This window comes from Pygocentrus nattereri, chromosome 11 (assembly GCF_015220715.1).
Source record: "Pygocentrus nattereri isolate fPygNat1 chromosome 11, fPygNat1.pri, whole genome shotgun sequence".
Classification (NCBI taxonomy): Eukaryota; Metazoa; Chordata; class Actinopteri; order Characiformes; family Serrasalmidae; genus Pygocentrus; species Pygocentrus nattereri.
Window position 1 is genome coordinate 27,412,408 of NC_051221.1, and position 13,945 is coordinate 27,426,352.

At 38.9% G+C, this 13,945-nt stretch overlaps 1 protein-coding gene across 1 annotated transcript; it reads right to left on the minus strand.

Moving 5' to 3' along the window:
• Positions 1-563: 563 nt before the first annotated feature.
• Positions 564-10,766, minus strand: LOC108436916 (hyaluronidase-4). Its single transcript, XM_017713657.1, has 4 exons — positions 10,686-10,766; positions 5,079-6,070; positions 3,748-3,837; positions 564-2,716 (listed from the first exon to the last, which is right to left on the minus strand). The coding sequence occupies exons 2-4, from the start codon at positions 6,030-6,032 to the stop codon at positions 2,276-2,278; spliced, it is 1,485 nt and encodes a 494-aa protein (XP_017569146.1). The 5' UTR covers positions 6,033-6,070; positions 10,686-10,766; the 3' UTR covers positions 564-2,275.
• Between the last annotated feature and the right edge of the window lie 3,179 nt (positions 10,767-13,945).

Consider the following 13,945-nt stretch of genomic DNA (forward strand, 5'->3'; position numbering starts at 1 on the left):
AGCAAGAATTTTTGTTTTGTGTTTTGTTTTTTTCTTGATGTTGTTTTTCGGATTTATTATTTTGGCTCTGTTTACCTGTTTATTGGCTCTTTGGTTTCAACCCTCTCTTGTTTATCTGCTTTGATTTTTGCTGTGTCATATTTTGCTGCTCTTGTTTTTGACCTGGTCTGGTGTAAACCCTGGTCCTTTGGTTAATCCTCCTTTTAGTAAACCATTCAGTTCATTTTATATCCACGAGTGTCTGGTTAGTCAGCCTAGCGTTACACTTTTATTCTTAAAAGAAAATGCATGAAATATATGTGAAAGTACCCCCTCGTGACCCTGACGGAGAAGCGGCTTAGAAAATGGATGGATGGATGGGTGGATGGTATATGAAAGTATATTTCATAAAATTAATATATATAAAAATGTTCAAATTAAACCTGGTATTCTGTGCTTTAAGCTCATCATGATTGTTCCATTTCAAATCCAACATATAGGAGCAAAAACCAAAGAACTATGCATGTTATACATTTTAATATCAATTTATGAAAAAACAAAGTTTAAAACAAACTGAGAAAGAGGAATGTTACTGTCATTTATTTGCAGTGCATCAAGATTCAAGCAATATTTCTTACACATTGCCTTGTCTTCATGTAATATCTGATTAACAATACAGAGATCAAGTCGGTACATGATGCATATCCCTTGAAATATTAATGATGTTCTTTACCAAATGTGGGCTTGTAAGGAGATGAGGTAATTGCAAAATGGCATACAAATGTATGAAAAGGGAAAAATTAAAAACAATATCACTTTGTTGATTTATTTAGGTGGTTATTTATATATAAGCAAGATGGATAAGATACCTTCACCTTTTCCTTAAAGCAAGTGACAGTGAAGAAGATCTTATGGCCATATTTTAAAAGCTGTAATGGAGAAAAGCTACTAACAGAATTGAGGTAATTAACCTGAACCCCTGTTTCTTGTTTCTTTTGTGTGCTTTGGCTCAGAAAGGGAAATGCAAAAATTCTAGCCTGGCAGTTTTAATCAGCGTTTAATATTAAAAACCCTAAACTCTTAATCTAAAATTTTGCACATGTAGATAAAAAAGCAATCACACAGTTTATTTAATTTATTTCTGTACATCTTTGGAAATATTCTAAGAGTACTCAGTAAAAAGTCTCTAGAAAGATGTCCTAAAAAAAGTCCTGAAGGTATTGAAGCATTCATCATGACTTTTCCTGTAACTTGAACTGATGAAATGAAGACCTTAAAATGAAATTAGCGTAAAAGCTGAATAGCTGTGTTTTGTATGTTACCTGAAACTGAGCTGTACCTTTGCTACATTTCATAGTGGTGTGATAGTTTTGTTGGTTTGTAAACTGTTTAGTTCCTTTTTTGCCAAGTAAGTAGGTCATTTGGACAAATCAACAGACTGCATTACACATGTCCAGACACTGGTTTGTAGTTATTCCTACATTTAGGATTAGACCATTGTTAGGTGGAAGAGGGCCTAAGGCCTAACTATGTAAGCTACTGTATGTCTGATTACATGTTTATTGTTATGGATTAGTCATTAAATTAGTGCCACAGTAGTGTAATTCATAGATTGTTTGATTACACTAGTGTAGCTTCCTCAACACCAGTAAACACCAGTGAGCATACTTAGCAACTACGATGAACAAAGAGATGTAACTACCCTAAAAATGAAATGAGAGATTCTTCTTGCATTAGGCAACATGGGTGATAAAGCCAAGTATTAAACACAACCTGTAATTAAGTGCAAAACTGATACGTCAGATTGTATCCTCAAGTCTACTGGATTGATCAGTACTCCCTGAAATCAAGTAATCGTGCAGCAAGCAGTGTCCACAGGGTGAGAACTGCAACTTTGGATTCACTGGGTAACATCAGTGCCTTAAAAGATGCATAGAGTTTCCAGTCAAAACAGAATACAGATTCTATAGAGAACTTAATGACAAGCTAAACAGTCTGTACTTACATAGCTTACATAGTGTAGGGTTATTATGTATTGTGTGCAAACAAGGCTCACTTTTTCGAGTAGGGCTACGTGGAAAACGACACAGTTAAGTACAGTAAAACAGTAATTAATAATTAGTAATACTAACTCACAACAAGGCTTGACTGTTCCCCATAATGTTCTATCACTTTGAAAAACCTTATCACTAACATATGGTATACAATCAAAACATTATGTAAAGGCTTACTCTAAAGTGTCTAAATACAAACATAGGTCACTGCATGTGCCATCAGATAGCTGTACCAGGGTGCTTCAAACATAGCTAAAGGTAAACAAAACAAGCAGCACAACCAGTGAAGGGGCATTTCCCACACACACAGCTGAGCTCTCTGCCCCTTCTTCCTGCCCTTCCTTGTCCTTCTCCTCATCCTCCTTTTCCTGTGTTGGCTCAGTGCTGTCACAGCGCTCTCCCTCATAACCCTGATAACAGTGGCAGCGGAATCGTTTGGCGAGAAGCTGCAGCTCATGCTGTGAATGCCACCCGGTGACGGTAAATGTGCTGTTGCGGTTTGTCAGGATGCGGTAGCTGGTGCGGCTCAGGTGCAAGTAATGCGCTGCTCGCGGGTCTCGCCGGACACAGCGGCCATTGGACTGGCACAAAAATTCGCTGCATACTTCAGCTGCCCGGGTCACGTTGGTGATGTAACGGCCCAGTCTGTGGTTCAGGAAAGCTTTCACCTTGGAGCAGTTGTACTGCAATTACATACATGGAAGCACAAAGAAATAACATGAATAAACTCTTATAACATTGTATACAATTAAAGAAAGAGGTGGTAGAAGTAATCATGTTCCATACTAAAGTAAAAGTTCAAACACTCAGTAAAGTTAAAGAAGTATGGTTCATTCATGTCATCATTTATATTATTGCATTTTGAGGCCATGAGTTTGTCAAAAGGGAAAATTATTTTCCTAAATACTATATGTAGACAGAGAATGCTTAATCCTTTTTGACTTATTGTACAAGTAAACATTTCTCTTTTCAGCTGTACTGAGAAAGAGGAGACTGGTTGAAAAATGAATGGAAAAGTTTGTAATGCTCAACATGGCATTTGTTTTCAGGGAAAGTCATTCCTTTCCATTAAAAGAGGCATTCAGCTTGCTGATAAAGCCTCCAGTTGAAAAAAAATAGTTGTGGAGATCTGCGCAAGTGCAGTAGCCAGAACAGCTTGAAAATGAAACAAACTGAGCTAATTTATGCAAACTATTTATGAGATATTTGTACGATTTGAACAATTGATTTTAAATGTTTTTGAAGAGGTAATTTGGCCTTTCATTTTCAAGTGTCTCTTCATTCAAAAGGACAGGAGTGTGGTCTTGCATGACTGACAAAAGCTGCCCAGTGCCATCGCTAAGATGGCTGATGGGAATTGGATGAACTTTGGGAAAAATCAAAAGGCTTAAGGAACTTAAAGTATATCTAAAGTAACATACAGATACACAAATGTCTTTCACACCTGTTGTACAGAATTTCTTCTCATCTGAAATTTAGCACCGTATAGACACCACAGTTGTCTATAAATGTAGTAAAGACCTAGAACATAGTTGCATTTTGCATAGATGCACACATTTTAAATAAAGCATCAACAGAAATGCACATCGCTCTGACTGATTACTGTGGCCTAGTAAGTGTTGATAACAAGCTTAATTGTCCTACTTCCAAAAAACATGATCTAGGTTACGTTTGAAAGTTGAAAGCTGTTTCTTGTTGTAGAGAAGTCACTCACTCTGGATGATGTGAGGTTAAGGTCTCCCCAGATCACAAAGCCTGCAGCACCTAAAGCAGCACTTTCCCCTATTGTGTGCACCAAGTCCTTCTGTGAAACACAAGACAAAAACATATTTTATACAGTCACAAAGAGCTTATTGTATGGCTAGAATAAATAGTACAGTGTTAAACTTTTCAAAGCTGCCTTCAAAACTGATCAAATTGGTTCTGCAAAAGGCTAAAGCCATAATAAATTCACGTCTTAAATTTAGAATTTAACAAAACACCCAAACAATGTTACATTTAATTGCGTTTCATTGATCAATATGTTTATGCTTAGAACGCACATATAAACAGTTGGTGAGTAACTTGGTGTGTAAGATTTATGGACAAAAAATTGAGAAATACATCGGAAGAAACCTTGTATCTCAAAAATGGTAAGTTTACATGAAACTGTCACAATATCAGATTCAGCTCAGCTTTTTAAATATTTGCCAGATTAACATTAACCTGACTATTGTATTTTTTTTTTTTATTTAAAGTTCAGTTTGTCCTAGTGTCATACACTTCTTTGCAATCTGACAAAACAGACTGCAGGGCAAATATTGTATACCTTATAGAAGTTATCTAACTTCCCTAACTGCCCACAAGGCAACACACTCTTGAACAGTTTAAATATTACACAACAACAATATTCCAGCTTCAACTGTACTTCAACATATACCGGTATATAGTATCAAGTTCAACTCCATCCTCTGGAGCTGCCGTCTCAAACCAGTGTTTATTCTAGCATCTTACTAACCTGCCATATTTACCCCACTTATCTGACTGTCACCTCACTGATCCCTTTCTCTGTCACTATACAGCCTTTAACTGCTGCTGCACTCAGCACTTTAACTTTAGACTCTTACTTTGCACATTGTAAGGTTTACTGGTTTATAGGTATGACTGTGTATACGTGTGTTTGTGTGTGTTTGTGTGTGTGTGTGTGTGTGTGTGTCTGAGTGAGTGATGGTAGAAATGCATGTTTGATTTTATTTTGTTATATTTTTTATTTGTTTTATCTTATTCCCTACATGTGAATGTCTGTCTGATATTGTGCACTGTGAGCTCCTGTAACCAAAACCAAATTCCTTTTATGCGTAGCATACTTGGCCAATAAAGCTTGATTCTGATTCTATTTATGATAATGTATCCATTTTCTGTTGTATGTTCTAAAGTAAAACATAGCACAGGTGGATTGTGTGGCTGTAACGACCTGTTATATAGTTTTTATATAGTGATTTCAGTGAAGGACAGTGTAATAGGGTGCTAACTATGTACACACCATAGACATAAATAAGTACTTACCTGTGACAGAAACGCCATTGCTTCATCTCTGTATCCCAACCTTGTGTACACATAAGTGGGCAGCTCATAGGGCAGTGAGGTCAGTGAAGCCAGCCTCAGCGACTCCAGTATACGGTTCTGGGAGAAATACAGGTTGCGAATGCTGTCCATGTGGCCTTTACGGATGGCAAGGGCAGGGAAGAGGGCAGTGCTGCTGTTCCACAACCAGAGCAGCTCGTCATTGCGGAGGCTCTCCAGCATGGGGCAGGAACCACTGTAGTTGTGTGCATGTACATTGTAGTTATGGCAGTCTGGATATAGGTAGTAGCCCCAGAGGCCTTTGGGTCGAGTCTGGGTGCCCAGCTTTAGTGTTTCCTGCATGAAGGCCATGGCACTCTTTTCAAAGCGCAGACGTGCCAGCTCTTCGATCTGTTCCTCCGTCACATTGATGTACGCCTGGGAGACCAGCTCACGTGAGTGTTGTCGGTAGATATCCTTCTTATGCCAGTTGCGACTCCACTGCGGCCGCCAGTATTCCCAGTCAATGACCGCCAGGCCATGAAAGTCCTTTGAGGGAATGAAGTGTGCAATGTCTTTGCTGGCCTTGGTGAGATGTGCTTCCAGACTGCAATTCTGAGGTAGGCCTCCATTCACAGGCACCCCTTGCTCTGTATAGAATGGGTAGTAACCCAGGCGGTTAGCATAGAAGATGGTAACATTCTGGCCTGTGTGGACAGCTCGTGGACTGCCGCTGATGTGGAAGAGGTCAAGGCTGACGTTCATATTGTATTTTAGGGTGCACATGTCCACTGGAGCATTCCAGGCAGCCAGGAATGGCTTGCGGCCCACCAGGGGCAGCTTAGCGGGTTTCTGGCTAAAGGCAACATGCACCAAGAGCAATAGCCAAGAGAGCACAAGGGCATAGGCAATAGACACAGCTTGATGATGTGAAGCCCCGCAGGGCACACCAGACATCCTGCTCTCTGACTCACCACAGAGTGCTGTCAATCATCCTATGAGGAAGGACAGGCAAGCAATTAGAGAGGAGATGGGTGAAAGCAGCCCATGTGTTCCTCAACATTTACTTTAGCATGAGCCAGGTGGAGGCTTTGTAGACCAAAAGTAAAATGTTTTATTTTGATTTGTTTTGTTTTGTTTATTTATTTGTTTTTTTGGTTCAGTTAGAATTTATATTTTCCATTTTTCTGAAGAGTTACCACAGTTTTTAATGAACCAACCAGTTCCCCAAGAACAAACCAGTATCTTCACAATTGAATTTATAAATTATTTGTACTTGTGATAGGAGTTGAATAAATATAAATAGGATTATCAACAGTTCTCTAAATGTTGAGTGATAAGTTTGTAATTAACATTGTATGGGTCCTTAACTAAAGGGATACACAAGTGCCCAAAAGTTTGGAATCAGCTTTCTTAATCATTCTCTTTGATTTAATTTAAAATAACTTAGTAAACTGCACAGTGTAGATATGCACATATAGATGCCTTTAAGCTAGACACACAAAGGTATTTCAAGATGTTGTATTTAATATTTCATGTTGTTAAATGATACATAATATGCTGTAATTATCTTTGCATAGTAATTATTGTTATCTGGCTGAGATTTCTCTGTTATACTATTGTTCATAGTCATTAAGGAGTCATCTACACACTGTAAATTGCAGTTCCAATAGTAAGTTTACAGAATAATAATCTGTTTTTTACATTAATTTGTTATTAGATGAAATTTTAAGGTGACCTGGTTACTAACTTTTGAAGTTAACCTCTTAATATCTTAACTTTTTAGTAATATTAAGGCTTATTGTTCAGTAACTACAGAGACTACAGTGAAAACTTTGGGCCCACCGGCAGGCCTTGGCCATTTAAGGGGTTAAAGCACTCATTGTTTTTACAGTGCAGCTTTGTTCATCAATCGACACATGTAATATATCATCTTTCTTTACAGCTTTCTAGTAATTAGCTGAAATATGTGAAATTGTATCCTAGCATTTTAATATAATCATTTCATACAGTTATTTGCAACATTTTTGTATTTAAAACAGTCATCTTAAACATTTGAGATTGTGATTCCAAACTTTTTAACACTAGAATACATTTAAGCTTAAGTCAGTTTACAATTTACACTGGTGTGGCTTTGTGTGCCTCTTGCAGGTCTGTCTGTGGTTTAGATGGCACCTTGATGATTTAAGCCATCACTTAAACCATGCTCAGCTGACCACTAGAGTAATAACCACATCCAGCCACACGCACTCACTCTGCGGCGCCCATATAGCCATAATAATAGCTGGCCTTGCCAGAGGCCTGACTGCAAACTACAGTGCCCAGTTTGATTTGTTTACCACACATGCTAAGGCAACTTGTGTTATGAATTACCGCATTACAGAAGTATTCCATTGTTCTCTGGCATGGTTTGAGGCTTCTTCTTGAAAGTTCAGTCTACTCTATGTGCTCAATAAAACTCTTACTGCATAATAACTTGCTAAAATTACCCTGTCTGTAAATTTTAAACCAAGTGACAATAGAGGTGGTGTCTTTAACAAACAAGGGCAAGGAGTCCCTTACTCAGCAAATTAGTCTGAAAACTTTTTTTACTTGAAATCTCACAAGAAGATTTACAGGAGGCAGCAAAGTATGGAATCAGTCTGTGGTAACCATGGCGATAATAACATGTGTAGTCAGAGATTATTAATGCCAGTCATCTGCTAAATCAGAGGCTGAAAAATGAGGCCGGGCAAAGAATGTTGCAGATGAAGGCAGACTGCAGATCCCCATGGTGGTTGCGTTATTGAGTGGAAAGAGCTTGGCTCGCAGCACTAGCTCCTTTTTCCTCAGCACTGGCATTGAGCCCATGCCATGAGGGGGGAAGAATTAAACCACTTCCTGCATAATCAGACTTTACTGCAAGCCTCAGACATATAGCGGCCTGTTCTTTAAACTGTAGGCTTCCATAGTAAAGTTACATGTCAGTTCTGTTAGTGTCTCCGTTAAGCATTCCCATCCAAGAAGACGTGGTGTACAGTGAAACCACAGATGCCATCATTCTTAATTACTTTGAACATCCACAGAAAAGGCTGCATGGAACATTTTACTAAAGCTAGAGTCTCAGAAAACTTCATGACAAATTGCTAAGAAGGACAAGGGGAGGTAATACAGCTCTGTGTTTTCTGAATGAACTGTTACAAGAGGAAAAATAATGCATGCAGTTGTCTTTAAAGCTTTGACGTTGGTAGTCACTGAGATATGAAGACCAGCCATGCTGAATTGCAAAGACTGTCAGTTTGGCTGTCGGGGAGATTTATTTGTCTTTGAGCTTCTCTAACCCTCAGCTGTCTCTGGTAGTAATTAAGATAAGCGTTTGTTGGTTGTTGGTTTTTATGGAAAACTTTCAGCCAGCATCTTCAGAGAAACCACAGACCGTGCAAAGTGGACCTGATGCAAACATTTCTGATCATCTTCATTCAACTTAGTCCAAATGGAAACATAGGAGGAAATGCAAACAAGCATAATACTCAACTACTTTCACAAAAGGAGACAGCTGGTCTGTTTAAACTGGCAAAAAAGACTCAAAATGCCTCATTTTATGAAATGTGGTTTCGTACAGAAGGCATCCGCAGAGATTTATTTTAAGCATCATCTAATAATATTTAATCCCTCTATTCTAATATGATGCTTTGCTCCAAATTGGCATTAGTTTGATTCAGAGATCACTTCTAAAAGTCTACAGTGTGAAAAGGTTGATTGTAGAGAAACTTATTGCTGTGACCAGGGGTCACAATGTGTGCAATGCTAATATAGCCATTTTATCTACAATCCAAAATGATGAGTGAACCTACGCATCTTCTGAGTTTTTATATGTAATGTTGATATGGGAAAATTGGTGGTAAATCTGAAAAATAAGTTCTCTGTGATGACTGTCTTACCTGTGTGTACCTCTCCACCATGAATGTTTTGAAAAAAAATGTTGTAGTTCATAACCTGATCTCAGGTGGTGTATTCCTAACAATTTCATGCAATAACTTGCTGTGATCAATCCTGACGTAGTAAGGTTCTTTAGAATGGAGCACTTCACCACAAACCACTCTGAATGACTTTGTGTACATCATAATTATCTAATTATGTTTTTTTGAAAAAGATCAGTGGAATATTCCGCTGAACTGAGCTCTATTTTCTTGGTTTATCTCTAAGTTTATAGGTCAGTGTGCAACTAGGGCTGGACAATATGACCATACTTAACATTATCCCAAGAAATGAACAATAACATCCTTTACAATACGTTTTTCTAAGCATATTGTGGCTCTCTAGTCTACAATACCTACAAACACTTCCCAACTGCATGTTTTAATTACACAGACAGCATAAATACCCCTGTTTAACTGATGTAGTGCAGCTCACTATGTGAAGGACAAAGAATTTGATTCATAGTTTTTGGTAGTATTTTTTGAATGTGGCACTATCTGTTCTAACTTTTCAGAAGTCAGAAAACCAAATATTTTACCTTATTATGTATCATCAAAACTTTGTGATATTAGATTTTTGCTATATCGCCCAGGTCTCTGTGCAACCCAAACAGATTTCTCTCCTCTTAAGTTAATCCAAGGTCATGTTCTAGTCTGAAGGGAAGTGCTCCATCTCAGATTATAAGATGGAACGTGTGACCTCTTAACAACTTGAGAATCTAGATCCTGTTTTGACTGCTTTACCTGTAGCATTTGTTTAGTATGGCAGCAGAAATCTACTGTGGCATCTGTTGGCTCTAAATGTAGTGTGCATAACTAATGATACCTTTAGCTGTTTATTGTGAAGCCTGACACTGTTTATCAAGAATGACAAGAAGACATGAACCCCAGGATGGGGGCGTAATGACCCTTATCCCACAGAAGCTCTTTATCTGGAACTTTATCTCATCTGGTATTTTTACACCGCTTCCCTCTGATGAGATGACTTCATAACATGTAGCAGGAGCTTTACAGTTAGAAGTCTTCTGTACTTGTTAACTGTAAATGAACTTTCCTCCACTACAGAAAGCAGATGTTTGTAACAGGCTAATTAGATTTAGTTTTAATTCAATTTCCTGTTAAAACACTTGTCTTCAACTTCATCACCGTCTCAGCCAACCCCAGCCAGTGACAAAACCCCAGTCACACCCTTTCTGCTGTCTTGTGAACGTGCAAATTACACAATTCTGCATCTTATAACTTGAGAAGACCCATATAATCGAGGTGAAGACTTTCACAGTTACTCCATCATGCCTGAACCTACGCTCTTTGGAACCTACACTCAGAGTTAAAAATACCTTATTTCCTTTCCATACCTTGTTATCTTATGCGCACCTTCATCAGGCTTACTCTTAAACACTGTTCACAGACTACAGCAGTCACTAATATTTACTTCTGAGGAAGTAGCAGCAGTGCTTTTTAAATCTCGTGTTTCATGATGTATTGTCTGAGGACATCAATGTCAGAAACGGTAAGCGCAAACATGCATGCTGCTCAACAATGTAAGTAGTGTCATGTTTCTCTTCACCCAAAACTTTTAAGAGTGAACATCAATAGTTTAATGTGAGATGTGTCTGAGGAGCACAGAGTCTTAAGGCAGTAAAACAGTACTCACCTGAAGGTTCTGCAAGGCCCATTTAGTGCCACTCCCCTGGGCACATGAGACATGCCCCTGTCGGTGTCCCCAGCATGGCAGCATGCTTTCTGTCTGCTGCAAAATCCTCTCACCACCACTTTTATACACAGAGGGAGAGAGAGTAAAAAAAATAAGAGAAAGGAAAAGAGAGGGAGAGTTTCCTGAGAGGGAGGAGAAAACAACCACTGAGCCTGAGCGAGAGAACCACAACACTGCGATTAGCGCAGGGGGAGGAGGAAGAGAGGGAGGCGAGGAGTGAGGAAGGACTCCAGTCCAAATCCCATTGACTGGGTAAGTGAGAGTGTGTGCACGTATGTACTTGTTTTTGCATATTTTCAAGACGGATCCTGATATAAGAAGGCCAGAAAAAAGCAGAGTTAACCTACTAGGAAACTGATCCCCATGTAAAAGTGCTTTATACAGCGGAGGTTACATGCTTTGTTTTTTAAAACTTTTAAATGTTTTGTTACTGAGGTTAAATTCAGGAATAGACTTATCATTTACCATAAGTAAATACAATACATAGAACACATATAACATAGACCTCATATCCTGATTAGCTAGAAAAACAAGTGTTTGTGTGTGCGCATGTGCGCACATTTGATCCTTCCCCAAGTAATCATGCACAGTAACCACATCTTACTCAGCTCATCCCCATCAATCAGCATTAGCGGGACAGCATTAGCAGTTAGCAGCTACATGTACTCCAGCCACCTGGCCTGCAGCTCACAGCAGGCTTTCAATGTACAACACATGGCTAACCATGTTGCCGAGACTGTATAAGAGAGTTTCTGCTGCTCAAGTTGCTTATCCCTGTGGCCTGTGATTGTCTTGTTTTGCCCTCTTAGTCACTGTCTGTTGTGGCAGTAGACTAGACGTTAGTCAGAAATGTATTTTGAGGATGTAATTAAGCCTGAGCAAAACATTACTTCCAAAGGTGTCATTGCTGTGCAGCAATACAGTTTCATGCTGATTCAGTATTTGGGTGTCAGAATCCCTCGTCTTAAGCATAAGCATAGCTGGAGCGTTGTTTACAAAATGACTTAGGAATGGAAGCTGTTTTTATAGTATGCGGACAGTGGGAACCTGAGGTATGAATTATCTGATCTACTCCACGCGCTCATATTTGAACCCTGTACTCATTCACACAGATCTGCAGTGGAACTGATGAATGCGGCTACATGTATTCATAGTGAGATCACACAGACAGGCAATCACATGGCAGGTCTTATCCAATTATCTGTCCCTCATGTTAATTCTGCACAGCTCTTTTCTTGAAAGCTCTTCTTCTGACATCAAGGAGCAGGCATGGCTGACTTTTTTTGTTTTGCTTCAAAGAGGCAGCAAAACAGAAACATCACACTATCCAAGCTGTGTTTTAGTTAGCCCTTAAAGTACCCGTAAACTAAAAATACCCCTTAAACCATAAAAAAGCAATAATTGTTGAATAATAAATTGTTCAGTATCTTTATGAATCATTGTTATGCCCAGGAAATGACTAAAAAAGCATTGGAGCATCACAAAATCTTAAAAGTCATTAGCAATACAAAGTGTTATGAATATGCACAATTATGCACAGATTGTAAATGCCCCCTTGGCTCCAGGTTTCCAAACCCTGTCTCCTTCACTACGAGGCATGCTATGCTGTTAGCTTTGGTGAATGGGGAATGCAACCCTTTAAGTCTGAGCAAATTGAAGCATAAACAAAAATAAGCTCCTGCTGTTATTACCATACTAATCAGAAAGTACACTGGTGATATTTTCAGTTCATATAAGTGTTACATTATAAACAGAACAACAATTGCTAAAGCGCTAAGAAGAGCACAACGGAGGCACAGGTTCGCCTCTCGGATTTGAGTCTTTATCCTCCAAACCTGTGTCAGTGAAATCAAACCTGTACTATGCTACTGCTACCTGCTGCTTTGGCAGTACATTGCAAACTTAGTAAGGCCAGGATGTGAACAGTCAATTTCCCAGATGGGGATTAAGTGTAGTTCTAGTCTACACAGCATTCTGAATGTAAATTTAGTCTAGGACTGTAGGCTTAATGCCTGTCCAGGAAATCAACCCCAAAGGTTCTAATGTACACACCACATTTGACCATTAATTAGATGTGAAATATTAATTTACCACTATTGTAATGCAAAATACGAGCATCTTTCATCAACTGCTAACTGCACAGTGCAAAAACTTTGAACATTATCTTAGCACAGGTGTGTTCTGTAGCTACAAATCTCCTCTTGTCATTTCATAATCCTCTCATTGGCACATTTTCATGATGTGCAAAACTAAGTTGCTATGTAGCGCTCCACAAATCACTTTATTTATAGAAGTACTGAGAAAGCCTGTGTGCTATGGAAACACATTTCACACAACTACTAATCTATGTAATCATAAGAAGCAATGCAAGAGGAGATAATCCCTGAGGGGTTCACTTCAAGTCCATACTCTTATAACTACGTGTTATCCATCCATCCATCCATTTTCTAAGCCGCTTCTCCGTCAGGGTCGCGGGGGGATGCTGGAGCCTATCCCAGCAGTCTTCGGGCGGAAGGCAGGATACACCCTGGACAGGTCGCCAGTCCATCGCAGGGCAGACAGACACACACAGACAGTCACTCACACCTAGGGGCAATTTAGCATGTCCAATTGGCCTGACTGCATGTCTTTGGACTGTGGGAGGAAACCGGAGAACCCGGAGGAAACCCACGCAGACACAAGGAGAACTACGTGTTATATAGAAGTTATATATGATATAAAGATCTAGTGAATCATTCACTGTAGGTCACGGCTTTCCAGAATCAACTAAATTTATGAGACTTCCTAAATCTTGTGTAATTCTGTATTGCCCTACTAGTATTCATCATTAGACTGTCTTGTTTATAGAGGCCAGGACATAAGTGCCCCCAAAACTGTTCAGAAAGTTTTTGCTGTACAATAACAGTTACGCTGTAACACATTCAGAGATCAGTCTCATACAAAACTTCCCATTGATATTATCTTTCTGGTATGTATGAATTCTGGAAGAGCTTCTTCTGGAGGCTTTCAGTCCAGACCTTACTTTATTCATCATGAATCAATATATATATATATATATATATATATATATATATATATATATATATATATATATATATACTTTACAACGATGGTGTAAACAAAAAAATTACAGCTTCAAAACACTTTTTCTTGCATTACTACTGATTTTTGCATCCACATTTCCTTCACTTCCTCTACTT

Excerpts from the sequence above, each read along its gene's own strand:
- LOC108436916 (XM_017713657.1), bottom strand. The coding sequence starts at position 6,032 with ATGTCTGGTGTGCCCTGCGGGGCTTCACATCATCAAGCTGTGTCTATT. Across the intron at positions 3,838-5,078 it reads CAATGGCGTTTCTGTCACAG|AAGGACTTGGTGCACACAAT; the intron begins GTAAGTACTTAT and ends TGTGTTTCACAG. Across the intron at positions 2,717-3,747 it reads TTAACCTCACATCATCCAGA|TACAACTGCTCCAAGGTGAA; the intron begins GTGAGTGACTTC and ends ATGTAATTGCAG.